Raw genomic sequence first — 23,730 nt, forward strand, 5'->3', positions numbered from 1 at the left:
AATTAGGCACATCGATGGGTGCGCCAAAGAACCAAAAAAAGGTCCTAGTAATGATATTCAAATAAACAGAAACAGTTAATAGACACAGTTTTCATTTTTCATTGCATAGAAGCAAAACCCTTGGTAAAGTAACCAGAATTAAACTGCTATCGACAGATTCATAGTAACATTTTTTAAACGGGAACATAGGAGCAAAGCACCTTTCTCCATACTAAATAACCTCTACATCAAGGAAAGGCATATCAAGCTTCAAGTAATCTTGCTAGTTGCAATATTCCTCGTTTTAAAGTTCATAGCTTCAACACAGACTGCAAAATTGTTCTTTTACAACGTGAAATACTGCAATTCTTAGTTTTACTCTTGCAGATTTCTTAACGTCCATAAAAAAACTAGAACCAGGCTTCGAAAACCATTGTTTAAAAAGGGTAAGTGACAACACTATACAGAAAAAGGAAGCTCTGCACAATTGTTAACTAAGAAAAAATGTTGAGTTTCGAATTATAGTTACACCAGCATGGAAAGGACTAAAGATATCTCGGTAGAACAAAGCAAATGTAACGTTTGGCTGGGACCATGGTCTGTAGTGACTCACATGTAATAAAGTTTGATTAATTGATATCAAGGAAAAGTAAAAGCACTCGACCACGGCTATCGTGTTGTACTCAAAACTACAACTTATGATAAGCAGCAAAACCAGGTGGCACGAGCCCACCTTGCTACCCCTTTTTCAGGAACGCATAACATGCCAAAAATTCAAGTGCAAATGCTCCCAAATTATAAGACCCCCAACCTCACACCACCAATCAGCCACCCTTTTGCAGCATAAAGACAGAAAAAGAAAACACGCCTAGTCCAAAGGCAAACAAAGCACAAATTTCACTGGCGCCATATATCTATCAGTCACGCCTTTTTCTGGCAATAAACCAAAACATAACACCATGAACAAAATCAATGTCACCAACACAACCACCATCACATATATGTTTAAAAATTAAAATTCTTGTTATTATTAAGAGTAACTGAAGAAAGAACCATCATATTGACTGTAAAAAAGAAAGATGCAGCTGCAGCAGCTGCAGGTGCTGTTATACCAACCAAGTAACCAGTAACCAAAGTAACCAACCATCAAGAATACATAGGCAGCATGTGTAGTTTTACACAAACAAATGCACCAAATGTAACTAACTAACTAATAGCATCAAACCAAAGACCACCTTCAACTTTTCAATACAGCCGGAGAACGCTCCTGGCTATAGAATGTGCCTGGTTCGACCTTCCTTTCCCGGACCCGTTTCTCCGGCCGCCCAAGTAGAGCCTCAGGAGACCATTGTTATCGATGCTGTTTGGCGAGTATCTTGCACTCCGGTTCCTCTCCAACCCAACAAACTCATCCTTCCCCTTCCTTCCACCACCACCAAGCCCATTCCCCTGCACATCACTCTTCCTCATACTCACACTTCCAAACCCTCCACCACCTAAACCCTGCCCATTCCTCCAACTCACACTGCTATTACTCCTCATCATCTTCGGATTAAAACCACCACCTCTAACATCCCCATTTCTCTCCCCACCTCGATACTCCTGCCATGACTCTGAGTACGACCTCTCCACGCCATTCCCATTCCCATTTCCATTCCCTCCACCATCCTCCTCCTTACTCCCTCTCCGGTGAATCAATCCCCATATACTCCACGCCTTGCTCCACCGGCTCGATGACTTCTTGGAAGCCCCTTTCTCACAACCATCATCCCTCAAAGAATTCGAATTCAAATTGGAGTCCCTCAAGGGATTGTGCACATAATCAGCAGAAGCAGCAGGAGTAACCTTAGCATTAGTAGTAGCACTGGCATTCGAAACACTCTTCAACTCGTCCATTTCAGCAACAACAGCAGCAGCAGTCCTTCTAATTGAATTAGACCTATCAAGACTCTTCCTCCTCCGCGAGGAAGAGTCCGAATAATACTCCCTCGTCTGATTAGAACCACCAGGGAGATTAGGATTAGCATTAACATTATGATTAACACTAAAATTAATATTTTGATTAAGATTAAGAGTGAGAGTCTCCTCATATTCAGGCTCCTCCACGGGAATAAGGGAATCGGTCCTGAGAACCTGAACTGGCGCCGGCGCGTCTTCGATCATCGTAGGCATCCTCGGAGGAACGGCGAAAGTAGGCGCAGTCCTAGCCATTAAATAACCGTCCCAGGAGGCGCGCGGCTCCTCGAAATCGAACGACATTCGCGCGGCGTCGAGCGAGAAGCGCGGATCGGTGTCGCAGGAGCGGCGGCCGAAGCCGTAGTCGGCGATCTCCGACTGCGTTTCGCGGAATTGGCGAGAAATGGGCTTCTCGACAGGGAGCAGAGTGCCGGAGCCCACAACGACGCCGTTCCGCTCACGCTTCTTCATCTTCTGCTTCTGCCTCCACTTCTGAAGCTTCTTGCTGAAGACCGAAGCAGCGGACCAGAAACTTCCCTTAAGGTCTCGACCAGAGGTTTTCTTCGTTTGTGAGTCCAGATCCATGTGGTCCTTCATCGCCTTCAGAGCCTCTTCGTCTGCCACGTCAGCTTCTGCGGGTTCAGGAACTGTTTCTGATTCCTCTTCTACGATTTCTGAAACTCTAGTTTCCGCGTGAGCTGGTTGGGGTTGAGGAGATTCGGGAACTTTAATGTCGGTTACGTCGTGAACGACAATGTTGTCTTTTTCTTCGTCGCCTTCGTCGTCGTCTTCCTCTTCGGACTCGAGGACGGGTTTCTGAACCACGGAGGAGGAGGGGAGGTGGCGCGTTTCGACTTCTGCTTCCTGGTTGAAGAGGGTGAAAAGGGTGCTGCGACCTCTTACGTCGCAGGATTTTCTCTGCGGTTCGAAGAAACCGGAAAGGGCTTCGTTTTTGGAGGCGGAGAACGACTTCGTGCGGCGGAGCTCCGGGAGGGAGGATGGAGGAGGGCGGCGCGAGGCGACGGAGGAGCGGAAGATGGTCTTAAGGGCGGCAGCGGCGGCGGAGGAGCTCGGAGGCTTGCGTGCGGCGGCGGAAGAAGATGAAGAGTTGGGATCGAGCACGGCGAGGCGCTCGCAGAGGCATGAAGGGCAGAAGCCGGTGAAGTTCTCCTGAGGGTGGCGGTCGCAGGAGGTGGAGGGGCGGTGAGGCTGGAGCTGAGGCGGCGGTGGTGGTAGCGACGGCGGTGGCAACGAAGGCGGTGGGGGTTGAGTGGTAGTAGGATTCATGAATGGTAGTGTGAGATAGTAACGAGTGTGGTCATGTTACACTTGAATAACAAGTAGAAGAAGATGAAGAAGGTATTAGGGAGTGTTTGTTTGTGAGTAAATAACTAACTCCGTGAGAGTGAAAAAATGGAGTGAGGAATTGAGAGAAGGGTGTTCTGTGTGTGACAGAGAAAGGAGCATAGAGAAAGACAGAGAAAGAGAGAGAAGGAACTGTTTGGTTCCAACGGACACAGAGAAAGTGAAGTGCGAGAGAGAGATAGAGAGAGATAGAGAGAGAGGGACTGACTGAAGGAAATTAAATATAAATATAAAATCAAAAAGGAAAACGTATACTCTGCTCGGTATTAATTAATACAGCCATTTTTTTATTGCTTACTACATTACTCACCTTATTATACAAATATATATATATATATATATATAATACACTAATACAGTTTTAGTCTTCAAATTTCCATATACGTTAGTTATTTAATGTTTAAATGTTTATGTCATTAATATGCTATAACTAAATACATCAAAATAAATTAAGTCAAATGTAACGATGATGAAAAGAATATATTCATCATTCATTACTAGTTATTATGCCATGAAAAATATTAGTATTTTTGGTTATAGTTAGTTTAGAATAATTATAGTTGATTTGAAGCTAAATTAATTTGTTCTAGTAAAATTGATGATTTCACGTAAGATTTTTCTTTAAAGTAATTTTAATCATAAGCTGTTTATAAAAGATGTGTAGGAAATTAGAGCATTATTTTAAGTAATTATTTAATCTGTTATATGTTTTTTTTAGGTAATATATTTGATTGAATATATCTGAGTATTCGTGTGTTTTTGCTTGTCTGCAGGAAGAAGTGGCGCATTTATTATATAAGATATTCTTAAGAATGCCTCTAATGTTATAATTCTTTTTATCCTGGGTTATTAAATGTATGCCACATTAAGTGCATGAGTTATTACTCTCTTTTATTACTATGTTTTTTATGAATATATTTTATTGTGCTATCAGTTGGTATTAGGAGTCTTTGAATGGGAAGTTTCCTTTTTTTAATAAAAATAAAGTGAATGATAATAAATGGCATTTAAAATAAATTGTAAATAAATAATAATGTTAGTTAAAATAATGTTAGCAAAACGCATTAAATTTATGTGTAAGTTGTATTTATGATATATCCATACTCTAACTTGGTTATGTATTCGTGTCTCATACATCTTTTACTTAAATATTTAAAGATATTTTACCAATACTTATAAATAATTTATAATAGTTTATATTGACATTTTATATATATATAATTCTAATTTAGATTTATAAATAAAAAGTATATATTTATTATATTTTTAAGAATAACTATACACTTTTTAATAGGTATATATCATTTATTATTTTTAAAATAAATATATTAGAGATATCGAATAGTCGTCATATTTAATGTATAGTATGTATTTTCTAATTTGTTATTTCCATTCATTAAATAAAGATATGTTTTCGATGAGGACTCATGTTATATTTGTATGAATTAATTAAAGTGATAGTTTTAAAAATATTAAAGATTAAAGTAGAAAATCACTTTTTAGTGTAAAGAATATTTTTAATAAACCACTTTGTTACTTAAAAAAAGTAAAGAACATAGTAAAAACAATTACAGCACTATCTAATTCTAAATTGCTATATATCCAATAAGCTTATTTTTTTTTAATATTACATATAATTATAAAAGCATAAAACAGTCCTGGTTTTAGAGATAAATTCCTGCTTATTATATTAAAAGTTATTTTATATAGAAAATAAATAGCAACATTTAAATAAAATGTAATTATTTTATTATATATATATATATATATATATATATATATATATATAATTGCCTTATTTCTACTAAATAATTATGTTTGATTTTGTTTCTAAAATATATAATCAATTTAGTTTAATTTTTTTAACTTTTTAAAATTATTCTAATTAATTTTTTCTATTTTTAACATTAAACCAACTATAACTAATAATACAAATAAGAAAAGTTATAAAAAATTATATTTAACATTGATGTTTGGAATTCTTAAAAAGAAAAAAAATGATTTTTATAATAAAACTCGAGTAATATAGAGATTTTTATTTTCTTTTTTCTCTTTTAGAACAACCCCTCCATTTTTTTCTCTTATCTATATTTTAAGAATGAGTAAAAGAAAAGAAAAACTTGGTCACAGTTGTTTTTCTCTCTCATTGAGTTTCTTTTTGTCGTATAATTTTTTGTATGTCTTTCACTTTCCTTTTTCTCTTTTTCTTTTTCCTGTTTGAAGTTCCTTTTTGTTTTTCGGTTTTCTTTTTCTCCATAAGACTCCGAATCCTCCCACTTGGTTATGCTTGTTAAGCAAAAGAAGGTGTGGTTCCATCAGTATCCCAAACACAAAGGTACGTACCCAAACCCCACCTCACACCATACCCAAAAATAGATTTAAAGTCAAATGTAGAATGCTCCTTTTATTTACTCTAAACACTTTAATCTCATGATCTACACCATTCAAGAAACTTTGTTGCCAGATTAATTAATGTCCTAGTTTCTAACAACAAACTCCTCCCAAACCTTAATCAAAATCAATCATACACACATAAAATAAGATCAACAAAAAATTATTTTATTTTATTTTTCTTGGAAATTTTACATCAATTAAAATTATTTGTTAATGATTCTATTTAAATATATTTGAAAAAATGTTAATTGTTGTGAGAAAGTGTTTGTTTTGTGAAATGTGTGTTGGAGAAGTGGACATGAGTGGGGTTTGGGGTACCTTTTCACATTTGGGAAGAAAGAGTACGTAGAAGACTATAAAGAGTAGACAAATTAATAAACCAAGTCCCACTCCAAAAAGACAAAAATGGTATCCTTCAAACCACAGTATCAAAGACCACAACCTCCTCCCTCCATCCACTTCAAAAGGAAACATGCTTTATCCATAAAATTAAAACCCTAGTTTCCCAAATGCCAAACTCATCCATCTCAACTTTTCAACAACATTTTTTCTACCTAATTCTATCCACTAAGGTTTTTTTTTTCTAATGTCAATTACCTATCAAATTAATTGTCTATGTATTTATGGTCTCTTATTAGTACAACAACTATAACTAATTAATAATTAATAGGTTTTGGAAATAGAACTAGCTTATTAATTACGCATGCGTTAGATGAATGTATAATTGCAAAACTAATTAATGGTTAATTAAAATAAATAGTTAACGTTATACTTATACTTTTGTTTCTATAGATTCTTCATTAGAACTTAATATCAATAATAAAATAATAAAGTTATTCAAAAATACATCCCAACTAATTAGAAGATATATAGTTTTACAATAGTGTATTACATACATTTGATTCTATATTTTGCTTATTTTATTGATACTACTTTATTTCTTTATTTTATATATTTATTACAATAGAATCGAATTTGTTTGTTTTTAACCTATATATCTTACAATATAATCAATGATGACTTTTATGAGTTGATTTAACCCTCCTATATTCAAAGTTAACTATGAATTAAATAATTGAATGCATTTTAATATATTAAAAATATTGTTTTTCAACACAACTTAATTCAAATTAAATTCACAGTGAAACAAATAATCTAATAGATATAAATTTATTTTGACATATACCAGGTCTTTTTTCAAATAGATTAAGTTTTGGACAAATTCAATTAATATATATAGATTTTATTTTCTCCAAGGTCACATATAATTAGGCTTGTGCAATAACATTTTCTTAACTTAGATCTGGTGATAGTCTAGATTTGGATGTCCATGCACTCCAACAGCACATTCATACAATTTTTTTTTATATTGTAGTTTTCTCTGGTGGTCATTTGCACATACGTGCACAAATCTAGCATATATATATATATATATATAAATTAGAGATTGAGTTTATATCATTAAACCTATAACTTAAAAACAGATTTTGTTTTGTTTATTAAGGACATCAGAATTTGAGAGGATTGAAGAGTTCTCTTACATATTGATACTCTCTTTGGTATTTTTTTTTTTTTTTTGATTATATAAGTGCATGGCATGACTCTTCACAATTAATTAATACATGTTAGATATCTTATTACCATTACATGATGTTAGATGACAACAAAAAGAACATAAATTATTTATTGAATAAAGAAAAATATAATCTCTTTTAAGTTAATTAGATATTAAAAGAGAAGTAGGTAGTACCTTGAATTAGCATATTTGAATTAGTATATTTAATTAAACAAGAGTTTTTGTTTGAAACTTCCAATTAAAATACAAAAGTCCCTCAAAAAAAATCATGTAAGGTAAAACCACTTTTAAAACTGAAACAATAACCAACCAAAAACATTTTTCATCCATAAAAGGAAATTAAAATATATTTATCAGTTTCATATAAACATATATTGATCATATTTATTATTGGGTGTATTAAATACTTAACAAAATAATTTCATCATCTTCCTTCTTCTGCAATACAGAATACAGGTAACCTTTAAATATTAAACATTATTTCTTTAATAAGTATTTAATAGACTGAGGTACATTAAAAGTGATATAATTGTGAGAATCTGAAACATTCCAAACCCTAATATTTGATTGATGAGGAGCATGAGGTTTCCGAGGCTCCACCGCTAAGAAGTCACGAGAAAAACTCGGTACGCAAGAGATGATGACGAGGATGGAGAAAATACTAAATTCAAGTAACCCTATCGATCTGCCGATTCATTTCCTTGTGTCGCAAACGCACCAATCCACTGCACTGCACCTTCTGCTCTGTCTCACGTTTCAATACAAACACCATCAAAACCAAAACTTTTATTTTTTCTAAATTTTTTTCATTATTCCCTGTGTGTTGCCTTTTTTTTGAGCAATTAGGGTTCTGCCTTAAAGCCATGCACAATGCAACCTCCTTTGTTTTCTGCTGGTGTCACGGGTTCTCATTAATGTCGTCTTCTTATTTTCTCTGCGTGTGACTCCAAACCTGCACGCGTGGCTCATTGGGTAGCCAATGAATATTGAATAAGAAGGTGGCCAGAGCTATAGAAAAAACCCTTGGGGCAGGTTTTCCCATCAGAAGAAAGGGGTGAAGTACTCTACTCAATGGGGACCTGCATGTATGTTTATTCTACATTATGTGTATTCTTTTTTAATCTTTTCTTTTTTATTTTAGATATAGGAATGTATTAATAAGAATAAAGATGGGGAAGGGTTCACCTTAGTGTCATTCTGATTATTTTATTCTCATATCAAAATAAATGTTTATTGTTTAAATTTTTGTTTATCTCTATCTTAATTTATACCTCTTTACTATTATAATTATTAATTAAATAAATTTTTATAAAAAATAAAAATCGCCACAATAAATAGATATTATTAATATTTTTAAATAAAATTATTATAAATATTGTTATAAACTTTCACATCTCAATTAAGCTGACAATTTAAAATTTATTAACAATTTATTATTATATTAAAATTTACTGAAAAAAAAATAGAAAATACAAAATATGAGAATGACATCAAATTCATAATAAAAGTTATTATTTACCAAATATAAATTAATTATATTTATATGAAAAAACTTAATACATTGAAATTAAAACATTAAAATACTTATATTGCTCTTTATTAATTAAAGTTAAAATAACTAAATTATTAACACAATAATTTTTTCGTAAAAGAATTAAATTTTTTAAATTATATATCAAAACTGCAAACACGGACACCATTTATTATCATTTATTAAATGTTCAATATAAAAAAATACTCAACTTTTTACTCTAATGTCAAATATGAAGAAAGACATCACAATTGTATAAATATAAAATAAGAATAAGCATTTTAGTAATTTAAAATGATATGGTATGAGAATCAAGAATGTTTCGTATTAACGGGGTAAAACAAAAGCACTATTAGAATCGATTAAGCTAACTCTAACTTAACACAAAACAAAATATAAAAAATTTGGTGAGTCAATTCCACTCTAAATATACAAAAATTAATGAATAAGTAAAAGTAATTATAACATCTCATTTTACTAGTATAAAACTATTAAAATAAGTGTTACAAATGTAATAACTGACCAAAAATTTGACATTTCTGAAGTTGAAGACTTACACCTTAAGAACTAAAACCTAACTATGCCACTACTTTGGCTAGATCAACTAGAAGGACTTTCTCCTAAGCTCGCATCATTTAAGGTGATCATTGCAAAAGAAAAAACAATCACACACAAACAAACAAAGACAAAAGGGTACACAAGCTAATAGTGTAAAAAAGTCAAATCATGCAATTTAGAATTCAGCATACAACACATTTTATTTTAAAATCAAACAAGAACCTAAGCATATATATACATATTCTAGACTTGACAAATCCGGATACAAGTATTGATGTCGAGCTATGATAGGTTGTACACTTGTAGTGTGGAATAACTAACCCCCCGAGCTACCACACAAGATTAGTCTATCAACCACCAATGGACAAAGAACACCAAACCATAGACTAGAACCTACTCATACTCCTCACCACATAATCTCCTTCTCTACTTGAGATGGAACGATTATTAGAGCATCAAGATAACCCCCAAGACTGAGCTTCCTACATCAACATCTACATTATAGGGCACCACCTTAGAATCTCTCTACAAGAGTTATGGAATTACGTCCATCTATCATGCTCTTGATCAATACATACTCATCCTCATCGTACACCATACAATTCAATAGATAGTATTAACCATGCATCAAAGTACAAACTTTACATATCTAAAAATATAACAAGATCATTTGTAGTAAGATTAAGTTGCTAACAAACCTTAAAAAAGACCACAGAAGCAAAAGAGTTACACAACAAAGTGAAACTAGAGTGTACAAATATCTAAATTTAGCTTTTGTTGTCCCAATACCTATCCAAATTATCAAAATGGCATCCCCGCCAAGTCAATCCTGAAATAAATTTGTAGGGGAATAGGCCTCAATTCTGAGGGGAACCGCAGCCTATTGTCCCTGCAAAATTCTGACATTCCCGCCAAGTCAGTCCTGAAATAAATTTGTAGGGGAATAGGCCTCGGTTCTAAGGAGAACCGCAACCTATTGTCCCTGCAAAATTCTCACATTCCCGCCAAGTCAGTCCTGAAATAAATTTGTAGGGGAATAGGCCTCGGTACTGAGGGGAACCGCAGCCTATTGTCCCTGCAAAATTCTGACATTCTCCCCAAGGCAGTCCTTAAATAAATTTGGAGTCAGAGCGTTAGGGAATAGGCCTCGATTCTTAGGGGAACCGCGGCCTATCCCCAGAAGTGAACAAATTTTAAATATTTAAGAGAATAGGCCTCGGTTAAGCGGGGAACCGCGACATAAAGGTTGAAAAAAATTTCAAAATTGTCATTTCAGATCAATTTTAATTTGTTTTAGGAAAATAGGCCTCGGTTAAGTTGGGAACCGAGGCCGTATCCCCTCTATTACCCCGGTTTTCTAATGAACCGAGGTAGTAACATTTGATTAGGTTAAAAAAATATTACAGAGAGTGAACAATTTCATCTTCCTCGAACGCGAACAGTTCTTCTTCTCCAGCGATTTCTCTCTGCAACTTCTTCTTCTTCTACGTCGCCGCGATCTTTCTCCCTTCTTCCTTACGCCACCGTTGCGCCGCCGTTGTCATTGAAGAAGGACTTCCTTCCTCATTTTTCATCACCTACGTTTGTATTCGATCAAATTTGGCTTTGGTCGCTGTAGTTTTTTCGTTATTTTTTAGTTTTTGGGTTGGTTTGATACGTTTTTTTATTGATTTGGATTATCAAACTTATGTTTTGTTGTATTTTTTGTAGGTATTGTGTTTTTTCTTTTAAATTTGTTTCGTTTCAGACTGCGGGTTGTTCCATCTTCTCCATTATTGTGTGGTTTTTCACGCTCCCAGGTTGTATTATTTTGTTTATTAATTTTCACACTAGTACAAAAACAGCGTACAACGTCGAATATTTTTGGCATTTCACATCGAATTCGAGAACGACGTCATATCGGGAGACGTTAAATTGATGTCGAATTTAAAAAATTTGACGTTAATTTAACGTCGCATTTTGTCAATATATGACATTAGTTTAATGTCGAATTTTGAACATATACGACGTTAATCAATTTTTGTTATTTTTTTAATTAACTGTAATCCTTTTTAACAATGCTACGAAACCTGAAAAGCAGAACTATGAACGGTAATATAGGATCAACAACAAATAATAACAAAAAACAAACAAGTTCAATCAAACAAAAAACAAGTTCAATCAAACAACAACAACAAACAAGTTCAACCAAACAACAACAAACAAATTCAACAAAAAAAACAACAAACAAGTTTAACAAATAAGTTCTTCAAAACAAAAATGAAAACTAACCTTTAAAAGGTGGGTTCATCGGAATAAAGTGTTGCCACCAGTGAGAAAGAAAGCAAAATGCGCCTATGAAGGACAAGAACACGTAAATAATCGGTGAAAACAAACGAAAATCATACCTAAGGTAGTTAATTAACATGCATTTGTATCAAATGAAAGAAAGATTACATGTGATGGTCGTCAAACTTCGTTCGAGAAAAGTTTGAGCAGAAAAGAGGCTCTCGCGTGCTAAAGATAAAGTGGATGAATTTTTAATCTCCCGATCAAATTTTTATTGAATTCACTGGCCTTTTGACGTATAACGCTGAGGCATTCGACGTTTTATATCGTCTTATGTCGAATTATAATTCTAAACGACGTTTAATAATTGCATTTATTTACAAAATTGTCACCGGTCATTTTTAACGTTGGTTATTTAGTGGTTAGACGTTAAACGCGTGACGTTATACGCTATTTTTCCACTAGTGTCATTTTGTTAATTTTTAATTTTTTGTAGGTTGAATATGAATAATTATGTATGATTGAATGTTTGAATTGATAATTTGAATGTTTATTAATTGTTTGATTGTATGATTGAATTGATTGTACGTTGAATATATTGTATAATTGTATGATTGTAATTTTGTAGAATAATTGTATGATTGTAAAAAAATATAAAACAGGATTTTGGCCGCGGTTCAAGTAGGAACCGCTGTGATATCCCCAGGTTATTACCTCGGTTGTGGTAAAACCGAGGCCAAAGGTTACACGAAAATAAAAAAACAGGGTTTTGGCAGCGGTTCAAGCAATAACCGCTGTCATATCCCCAGGTTATTACCTCGGTTGGAACCGCGACCTAAAGTGTCATACCTTTTTACCTCACCTATATATGTCGCGGTTCTAAAACCGAAGCGTATATTCAAAAACAACTGTTGTCCTTTCGCTACGCTGCACTAGTGACGAAAACTAGATTTTGGGTTCGAGATTCGGTTACATGTAAGAAAGGTATTAGCATCATATCGCGCCTACCCAAAGGTAATATCTTTAATTAAATGTACGAAGTTGATGTGATTTTCACAATGTTTAATTTTCCCCAAAAATAGCACTATAAAGAAAAGAAAATTGTTGGTTTTTTGGGTCCGACAAGGATTGACATTTCTCCTACGTACGTATTATCATGTAAAATTAGAATTTAGGGTTACATAATTCTTTATAAAAGATTGTTTGTTTGAAAATGTTGATGTTTTTTAGTTTTTGAAGATTTTGGACTTTTTTTTTGTATTTTTGTCATGATTGAGACAAAAAATGAAGATAATAAGTATTAGGCTGAGATGGATAGTCACACGAGTACTCATACCTTTAAAATGTTAAAAAGAAAGACTTTTTTCTTATTTTCTAAATGTATTTAATGAGCGTACATGACGTGAATGGTCAAAAAGACATCAAAATAAAAAAGAAAATAGCTTTTAGTTTTTTAATATTGTTTAATTAATTTTATGTATTTTATTTTACAAAAAGAAATTTGAAAATGGACATGAGACAAAGAATCAAATCAATACCAAAAGAAATAAGGAAAGACATTTTTTTTATGATCTTTAAAATGAGATATTTATTAATATTAAAAATAATGCCCCTAGAAGAAAATATCAAAAATAGATGTAAAAGAAAAACACATATAATATTAAGACATAATATAATGTCTAAATCAAAAGAAAAAAAATGGAAAAAGCATGTGAGGATATGTATAAAAAACCCTTGAGTTGTTGGGCTCACAAAATGGATTTAAAACAAATTGGGAAATTTTATTTTATTATTATTATATTTTTTATTATTTTTGTGCTAAAGTTAAAGTTTGAAAATTTAAAGAAAATTTATTTAATTTTTTTGTCTTTTTTACCTACCATTAATTGAAATCATATTTCTTTTTTATTTTTTTATTTTAAAAATTAATTTATTTACCTAGATGAAATTGGGTGTTGACACATCTCAATTTCAATTTCACGTTAAACTCAACTCACAAATATACTTAAATAAATTTGTTTTTCGATGATTCATTTTAGCTTTTTATTCCGTACTTATTATTATAATAATTATAGGAATGCACTATGACTTTTATTTCTCACATATTTGTTTGAACTGTAAGTGCATATCTCATATTAATAGATCATAGTAGACTTGTTACATGCATTTAAACCATAAATCTTCTGCATTGTTAATTTTGATTTTTCATTCATCACTTAAGAGTTGAGAACTTTATCTTTATTTGGAGTATTATAAGAAGTTACTAATTGTTGATAAGGGGAGCAATATGAGTGCTAAGCCCAATCCCTTATATGTTTGGTTTTTGATGATGACAATTGATTGTAACAACACATATATGTTTTCATGACACAACAGAAATGTGTATTTGTGATTGATACATATGTTGGTATGTAAATGTTTCGTTATGATTGATAATATGATGACATGTTGATTGGTCTCCATACTAATGTGATCTTAATTATGTTTATATCTTTTGTATGCATACTAAATATTTTAAGGTGATAAAACCACAAGCACAAAGCAACTCTGTATGAAATAATCGATTATAATGATGTTGTAATCAATTAAGTTCATCAGAAAGCTTATGTTTTAAACTATGGCAAAACAACAAGTTTTAACCGATTACATTAAGTGAATAATCGATTAAAACTTGTGTCTTTGCAAACATATTTTTGAAACGTGTTGTGATGAGTTTTGAAGTGAAAATGTTTTCAAAATCTGTTTAAGTGTATAGCTTAATCGATTACATTGTTTATGTAATCAATTAAGTTTGTTATTATTTGAAAATTGTTTTCAAGATAAGTCATAACAGTGATAACAATCATATTTTTCAAATATTTTGACTAACATTTATTAGCAATCGATTACATTAAATGTGCATTCAATTAGACTTTTGATAATTCTAAACTTTCATATATGATATTTGTGAATTGAGAAAAGAGTTACAAGTGTGTTGAGACGCTCCGAGAAACAAGATACAAAGAACATGATTATCTTGAAGGTTTCTTGAAGAACAAATTTGGTTTTCACCATTGATCAACTACTACGCTACTGAAGTGTACTCTTGACAGATCAAATTTTGTTTTTGGCAATCTTGAATTGTGTTGTTCCCTGTGCGTGCGGCCAGGAAGAAGAGCGAGAAGTTCTTTGTACTTTGAGAGGTGTCTCAAAGGGGTGATTGCAGAAGAAGATTGTTCGTGATGCATGGTCTTGTTATTGGCTATATTAGATTAGTGAGTTAGAGAAGTGATTTACATTTTGACAGATTGGTCATTGTGTAAAGCGTTAGTGTAAAAACTCAGATCTTTATAGTGCAATTGACTTTCAATCTCCAGTTGATTGAAAGGACACTAGATGTAGGCATTAAGGTCGAACTAGTATAAACCTTGTGTTTCTATTTCTTTCCTTATCTCTTTTGCTTTCATTGCATGCGATTTATTGCTTAGATTTCAAGAAAGATTAAAGATCATTTTTAGTTTTCTTTTCTTTGTGAACCTATAGTCATCTTTAATTCACTGAACATTTTCCTCCTTTTGAGTTGTCACATAACATGGCCAAGAGCCCATCCATCGTGGTTGGATATGTAAGCATTGTTATAGTGGCAGGAAAGGTTTGAAGGAAACTTTTGTCGTATGAGTTGAGAAGTTTGTTTGGACGGCTCGACAATATAAATATTATGCTCTTGATGGAGGGATTATATGCCTACGCATGAAGTGCGAATGTACTAAAATTTTGAAAGATGAAGTGGTAAAAGTTCACTTATACGAAAAAAGATTCATGCCAAATTACAAGTTTTAGATATTTCATGGTGAAGAAGTTCCCTCTACCTCGACTACACATGAAAATTGGGAGCCCTCTTATTTAAAGAGTTTTGTATAGACATCTGAGACAGATCAAGGTATGTATATGCTAGAGATGGTGAATAACGCTCTTAGTCGACATGTTGAAATAGAATAGGCAGAAAATAGTTATTTAGAAGAGTCTCCAAATGAAGTCACTCAGAGGTTTTACTAGGGATGACAACGGGTCATGTCAGGTATGAAAAGAGCCTACCCGCAACCTGACCCGCAAAATGAAAACTCCACCCACAACTCGCCCCCTTGCACGGATACTCGTTTCAAAAAAACTCGCAGGTATCTGCGGATACCTACAAATATTAAAATTATATATTTGTATATATTTTTAAAATAAAATTACAAAATAATATATAAAATTTATTATAAATAAAATAAAATATAAATTAAAATTTAATTTAATATAATTTAATCTAATAAAATATAAATTTTTATTTTAAATTAAATTTAATTAAATAAAATATAAATTAAAATTTTATTTTTATATTTTACGGGAAACAGATACCTGTTGGTCGAGTAGTATAATACCCGCACTCGACCCATTTATAAGCAGATATTAAAATATCCACTATCCGCAACCCGCGGGTATCAATTATCTGTAATGGATTTTATTCGTCGGTGCAGATTTTTTTTTGTCATCCCTAGGTTTTACAATTTATTGGTAGAGACAAATGAACATGTATTCAAAAGAGAAACAAAGTCAAAACTATTAGTATGTATTAGATTTACGGCTTGCAAATATAATTAGAACGTTCCCAATCAAGTATTGGATTTCATTTCAAAAATCCTTTTAGATATGACACCACCAAATAATTTTGTAAAAGAATTATGAAGCCAAGAGATGTGTTTCTAGGTTGAGATTGGAAGCCAAGAAAATTAATTGTTGTTTCAATAGTTGCATGCTTTTCTATGAAATGACACTGGCAAAACTGATGCATCCTTAATTGAATACAAATTTTATGGTCAATCTCGATATCATACAATTGATGTAGGTCAAAGACAAAAACACTATTCTATTAAAGTTTGTGTTCTATTTTCCAATAATTTCAAGATTTGATGAACTTTACCAACAAATTTATCGGTTGATAATGCACCATATTCGCTCATGTATTTATCGACAAATATTGATTGTCGATAAATATTTCTGATAATATTATTATTGACAAAACAAAATTTCCATCAATAATTTGTAAAAAAATATTTATCGATGAAATTTTAGTGTAACCTACGAGTACCAACCATAAAAACCATCAATAATTCTTTTAGGTGTGTTGAAAAAAAAGTCATTTAACATAATCTCCACCCTTAAAAATCAAATACGAAGTATTTTTTATTGAAATACTTATTGTAATTTCAGTTTTGATCAGTCGATAACGCTTAAAAAGAATACCACAAATTTTTTTCGAAAAATAGCTTTATTTTACAACAACCAAACATATTTAACATTCAATATACTTAAAATATATTGCCTAAAAACATTAACAAGTTACAAATTACTAGACATATAAGTAAATTAAAGTTGTTGACAATGTAATAATTATTTAAAAAGTAAATTATATTCAGAATATAATTCCTAGTCAATTAAAAACATAAAATAAATTTTCTGAATGTACGAAAATAAAATAAAATTCTTTAATATTTTAAAGCTATTAATTGTTTACGAAATGAGTTTAAAGGTAACGAAAATATATAATGGTAGAAAGACAAAGTGGAGTTGGACCAAATACGTAATGCATGTGGTGTGTTGATAAGATAATAGATTAGACAGTGTATTCACATTGATCGGTACGTGTGAAATGAAGCGTAAAGTGTTCAGCTGTCCTCTCTCTCCTCTTATACCTTCCTTTCCTTTTCCACCAAACAAAATGGTTTTCTTATGTTTTTGTCTTTCTCAATCTATGCATGCATGTCACACCCCAAACCCTTACCCTTTCCTTTCCTTTGCTTTGTCTTTCTAAACTTAATCAGCTAATTTGGTTGGTTTATCTGAATATGATAATCCCTACATTTAAAGTGGATAGGCATATGCATGTGTTGTAGTATTTGGTGGAACACATATTATAAGTATATGTTTTGGGACAAAAATTCTACCCTTTAGGTTGTGGCCCCATCTCACCTTTCATCTTTCAAATTCCCATTCTTTTCAACATCTTCGCTTTTTCAATGGACTCTGCGTATTTATGTTTTCTTCTTGCCTCCTTCGCGTTTCAAACATCATAGTCTACCAACGTTACATCTCCAATTTTTGTGTGTGCAATAATAGACCACTATATTACTATTCTTTGACAATTTATCTGCATGTGTGTATTGTGACCACAGTTTCCAATATTTTTTATTTCCTTCACCATCATTCATTTATGATATACACATAATCTCTCATGTCACAACAACTTTCAATTTCAAACACTATAGCTGTCACACAACATTATACTAACTCACTTCTCTTACTTTTACCAGTAACAACCTACTTTACTTGAATGCCAAAAACATCTTTACAAAATTTGTTGTGTTTCTTATTATTTAGTCTGAACTAATACAATTCTAAATCATATATCTGACCATTAAAAATCTTTCATTCTACCTCAAAGACTAATGGACAAATTTTGATACAAACAATAATCATCTACTAATTCATAAAAACAATGCTTAATATCACTAAAAATGTAAAACACAATCCAGAAATATTTAACACATTTCAAATTTTGATTTCTCTTTTTTTTATATACCGTTTATATATGTTATAGCTCTAATTATAGCAAATTAAAGAAAACTACTAATGCCACTGTTTTAAGGAAAATGATACAATGGTATAAGGAATCTTATTAGTATAAAGTAGTATGTGATAATTTAGAGAGAAATTGGTGTGCTAATTTTTTATTATGTGAGATGGAAAGTGGTTGATTAGTACTATTGAAGCATGCAAAACAAAGATTACAAGAAGATAACACTTCGTGATTTGGAGAGCCAAATTTTTTAATCTTGTTTTCTGTTTTTTAGTGAGAAACTGAAGATTCGGTAGCAGACTAATGGTTCTGTCCCCTCCAAAACCCTTTATACAGTGAGAATGAGCTTTCCCATGCTTCTTTAAGATTTTGTCATTTTCTAATTGAAAAGAACAACTGAAATTCTCAATGTTTCAATATTTTGAGCTTTGTTTTGGAAAACTGGAATATGAACAGCGTGTCAGAACCTTAATAATTCCAAAACAATGATAAAATTACCGTGGTAACATAGTACTTTTAGTAGTATCATAACATTGACGAAACATGATTATTAATAATAATTATGTTATGAACCTAGGTTGCAAGGAATCAATTCCATGCTAAAGTTACTTGTGTTATTTATCATTTCATGTTAACTCGTACTCTAGCTTTTTCTTTTTTTAATAGTTAATCAGTTTTAACTAAATTTACTTTATATGTTAATATTGTTGAATCAAATAACAGCCCTGTTTGAGTGTGATTAAGCTTTAATGTTGGGATTATTTTTGTGTCCTCAATGGTAAATCTTTTCCTAACATTTGGTGGTTAAATGTCTATCAATAGTCAATGTATGATAATGATAAATTTCATTCATAGCAATGAACACACCTAAATTTTATTCTATTATAATCAATTTGTTAATAATTACCTAAGCAAATTTATGTATTTTTAATTAGAATTAAAAATGTATACAGTTAAAAAAGTGAGTGATTATAACTTTTAGAATACATAGAGATGCATTTTGTCTTGTAACATATGTATCCATCCATACACGATTCTTGCATTGAAGAAAGCTTATGTAGGTGTGCTGTCACGGTGATTTAAGTGTAAGATCCAACTTTTCAAACGAAATTTCACTATAAATTAATTGGCCTTAACAAACTAAATGAACTCTTATTTAGTTTTCTAAATTGTTTTAAACTATTTCAAACTGAATATTGTTTTCAAAAATAGAGATACATTATCTATTTCTCTATATTGTTAATATATTTGATTCGCTCAAAATTTTGATATGAATAAGTAGAATGGGTATGCCTAACTTTGACTTACGGATTGTGAATGTCATAGAGATGTTATAGTGTTTTAAGATAAATTATTAGTCTAATGTGTACATGTCCAACTTTAGCAATGAAAAGATTTATAAAATACTTTAAAATAATAGAAGTAGTATCTTAAATAAATTATTAAAATGTCAAGTTTATTAGTAGAAAAATCTATTATTTAAATATTATTTTTTTAAAAGATTATCGTCGACGTCTCTTTTAAAATTATTATTTTTTCTGTGATTTTTCTTTAAGTGTTCTTTTATCAACAATTCCTTCTTTTAAGATTGGAAACCATTTGGTATAGTAGAACAATTCTAGTTAATTAGAATCTTCTTTGAATAAGTTCATCTTTTATTTTTATTTTTTAAGTCAATTTTTTAAAGTTTTACGTGTTTTAGGATTATTGTTATGTGATTAATGAATAAATTGATATAAATAGATTAGTTTGGTTAAATTGACTCATGGTACCATATTTTAAAATTAAAATGCACCTGATTTGTCAAAAAGATAACAATACCAATTAGAGTCAATAGAATAAATAATATATTTGTCAAATTTTTTGAAATTACACAATCATTCATTCATTCACTCGTACATGACTCAAGATTCATTGGGTCTCTAGGTGTTTAGATTGATATACAAGTAAATTGTTTGCTAAGAAAATTTTATTTTAATTAAAATTCAGACAGATCAAGGTGGTTGGCGTAAGTTTGGTCTCGCTAAGTGAATTATTATAAAATTAGCTTTCAGTACGTACTCATTGGGTGATTCAATCCTCTCATTGAGCAAAATTCTTTTAATTAAAATCTAGGGAGTCAAAGGAGATTTGTCATTGAACGAATCAATTGTCCACTAGACAAGTATACCTCCAAAGATGTTTTGCTAGGTGAGCTTATCATTGAGTGAGAAAAATATGTTATATATTAAAATCAATGTTTTAAGATTTAGAAATGAAAATATATGGGTTTGTGACCGAGTAGAGCCATAATTTAGTCATAATTTATTGTTTTGTATGAGTGGGTTGCAGTAGAGTTACGGTTCAACCATAATCTATTATTTTGTGGGATGTGTGGTTGACTAAAGCCATGGTTTAGCCATAATCTAATGGTAGTCTATGTACGAGTAGAGTCAGGGTATGTGTCATAATCTATCATGTCTTGTTGATTTGATTTATGTATGATGTAAATGTAATTATTTTCAAGAAAGAAGTATTGTATTGAATTGTTGTAGGATATGTGTTGAACGATAATTCATTGACGAGATTATCTTCACTCTATTAATAGTAAACTTACATAAAGAAAAATATTAGATGGTGAGAGTTGATAAATATTCTTATAATCTCGAGTGCGATGTGAAAAAGAACCTTATAGGATTTATCCTACTATATGATGATGACTTTGTTTTTAGGATGTGACTATGTGTGAGTTGATGATTATACGAGAGATGTAGAATCTCTAAATCTAATTCAACACACGACTCTTCAAAAAATAAAATTAATAATTGATAATTTAATAAGTTTTATTATTAACTAATATGAAATCAAACTTTCACTTTTATTAACACAATTAAGCATATTACACTAATAAATCATAGGTTTAATACCCAATTTTGTCCCCAGTTTGGTTCGGAAATCTCAATTTAGTCCCTTGTTAGAAAAGTAATTGTAATGGATCATTACTTGTACATTTGTGAGTCAAGTTAGTCCATTCCGTTAAATATAAGCAAACGGCGTTAATGGGATGATGATGTGGCAATAGTTAGTGGTTAGGTGTCAAAACGCAATAGTGTACGAATCGGATTGGGGGAACAAGCTTTTGTTTCTACCTGCGGTGCGGAACATGTCCATGCTTGTGGTGGAGTCGAGTCCTTGGAATGCGAATGATTTTGGGATTCCTTATCCCACCTATTTTCACCCTGCTAAGGATGATGATGTCTTCATTTGGCAGGAGAGGATGCGGAGGTTGGAGAGGAAGTGGTTGTTTTCTTTCGCCGGGGCTCCACGTCCGGATAACCCGAAATCGATTCGGGGGCAGATTATTGATCAGTGTAAGAGATCCAAGGTGGGTAAGTTGTTGGAGTGTGATTTTGGTGAGAGTAAATGTGATTCCCCGAGCAGCATAGTGCAGATATTTCAAGGGTCACTTTTCTGCCTTCAGCCTCAAGGGGATTCCTATACCCGACGATCTGCTTTTGATTCAATGCTAGTTGGGTGTATACCTGTGTTTTTTCATCTGGGTTCGGCTTACACTCAATACACTTGGCACCTTCCCAAGAATTATACTAAGTACTCGGTGTTCATTCCAGAGGACGATATTCGGGCAGGGGAGGTAAAAATTGCATCTGTAGGTTCTTAGATGTATTTTATTACTGACTCAAATGGTTTCCCTGAATTAGGGAAGAATTAAAGCTATAAAATAATTGCTGGATTGTTGCTACGATCTTACTCCAGTGCATGTACCTGAGTTTATTGAGCAGGCTTTCTCGTTGAAAACCACTAGCATGGAGAGATATCGCTGCTTTCTACAGTTTTGTTATATAGATTTTTTTTCCTGATATCTGTCATATGTATTTCTAGATGTATTGGCCTAAATTAATAATTTCTTTGTTACTTTATATTTTCTCCCCTTGATTCATATAGGAAATATAAACAAAATTATGTCAATGAGCGGAAGTGTTCAATGAATGATAATATCATTTGGCAGCTGCATTATCAGAGTTGCCTACATTGTTAGTGGCCTTATTTGGATTGTGGTTAATAGATTACTCTATTTTGATAACCGTGAAAAAAAATGTTTTCGGTTGCTATATTTTACTAGTTGTTTATCTATTTTTTTTAGCCAAATGATGCAAACATATTGGGTGGTATTAATATACTGTTTCAGGCCTTCATCTGTTTGATTGGTTAATTACATGGCCCGATAAAGCATGCATCTAATGAAAACTACGGTTATTTTTTGATTCTGATTTGAAAAACTCTTGTTTCTGATCCCTTATTGTTGTGTTATTTAGAATTAGAAACAAAAATTGGGCGCACAATGAAATCTACTCTTTGATTCAGTTGACAAATGAGAGTATTCTGATTTCCTTTACACCTCCCTCTCCAAATACCTCACCACCTGCCTCATGCTGGGCCTCTTCTCTAGTGCCTCCGTGGAACAGTACAACCCTACTTTAATCACTACCAAAACTTCCACCTCATCAAACGCCCCACCCAACCTGGGGTCCACCACCGCAAGTGGCGCCCCCATGCACCACCGCTCCCAGACCCAATCCACCAGCACTAGCTCCTCCGGCAATGCCTTCACCTCAATGGGCCTCCTCCCGCACACCACCTCCAATAACACTCCGAAAGCGTAAACATCAGAACTGGTGGTGGGTTTCCCCGTTCGTGTGAGTTCAGGTGCAAGGTACCCCATCGTTCCCACATGAGTTCAGCTGCCAATTTATCCCCAATTAAAATAAATTCAATTTCTAATAAAATCCAAACTTCTCTAATTCAACACCACGTAAGCACGTACACTATTGCGTTTTGACACCTAACCACTAACTATTGCCACATCATCATCTTATTAACGCCGTTTGCTTATATTTAACGGAAGGGACTAACTTGACTCACAAATATACAAGTAAGGATCCATTACAATTACTTTTCTAATAAGGAACTAAATTGAGATTTCCGAACCAAACTAGGAACAAAATTGGGTATTAAACCTAAATCATTAATTTAATTTTTGTCAAAAAAAATTATCTACATTTAATAAAATTGAATTCAACTTCATAAAATCTTATTTATATTAATCAAATAAATTTGTTCAAACTTATCTAACAAATACCCTTATTTTATATATATATATATATATATATATATATATATATATATATATATATATATATATATATATATATATATATAAGTTTTCATGTATCTAGTCTATCAAATATGTAGACATTTTATGTTAACTATTATCATAAATATATTAGTAAACTTTATCTTATAAATTAATTTTATAAATTGAGTTAAATATAAAGTCACTTATTACTTAAATACTATGTTTATTGATCATTTACCTTGCTTAAATTACTATACAAAGGACATTTAAAAATAAATCATATATTTGTAACTATCCATCACCTAGTAATGGTTTTCTTATGTTTGACTTTAGTGTTATAGTATTTTTTTTATTTTGATTTTTGGATATAG

At 31.9% G+C, this 23,730-nt stretch overlaps 2 protein-coding genes across 2 annotated transcripts; one reads left to right on the top strand and one right to left on the bottom strand.

Annotated features, from left to right (window-relative positions):
* Window positions 1-983: 983 nt before the first annotated feature.
* On the bottom strand, window positions 984-3,506 carry LOC108327713 (protein OCTOPUS). Its single transcript, XM_017561404.2, has one exon. It carries the CDS (start codon window positions 3,220-3,222, stop codon window positions 1,225-1,227), a length of 1,998 nt encoding a protein of 665 aa, XP_017416893.1. The 5' UTR covers window positions 3,223-3,506; the 3' UTR covers window positions 984-1,224.
* A 17,861-nt stretch (window positions 3,507-21,367) lies between these two features.
* On the top strand, window positions 21,368-21,883 carry LOC108327340 (xyloglucan galactosyltransferase MUR3). The gene has a single exon (XM_017561056.1). It carries the CDS (start codon window positions 21,368-21,370, stop codon window positions 21,881-21,883), a length of 516 nt encoding a protein of 171 aa, XP_017416545.1.
* The last annotated feature ends 1,847 nt before the right edge of the window (window positions 21,884-23,730 follow it).

Source organism: Vigna angularis, chromosome 2 (genome assembly GCF_016808095.1).
Source record: "Vigna angularis cultivar LongXiaoDou No.4 chromosome 2, ASM1680809v1, whole genome shotgun sequence".
Classification (NCBI taxonomy): domain Eukaryota; kingdom Viridiplantae; phylum Streptophyta; class Magnoliopsida; order Fabales; family Fabaceae; genus Vigna; species Vigna angularis.

Coding starts and splice junctions, on each gene's coding strand:
- LOC108327713 (XM_017561404.2), bottom strand. CDS start 3,222: ATGAATCCTACTACCACTCAACCCCCACCGCCTTCGTTGCCACCGCCG.
- LOC108327340 (XM_017561056.1), top strand. CDS start 21,368: ATGTCCATGCTTGTGGTGGAGTCGAGTCCTTGGAATGCGAATGATTTT.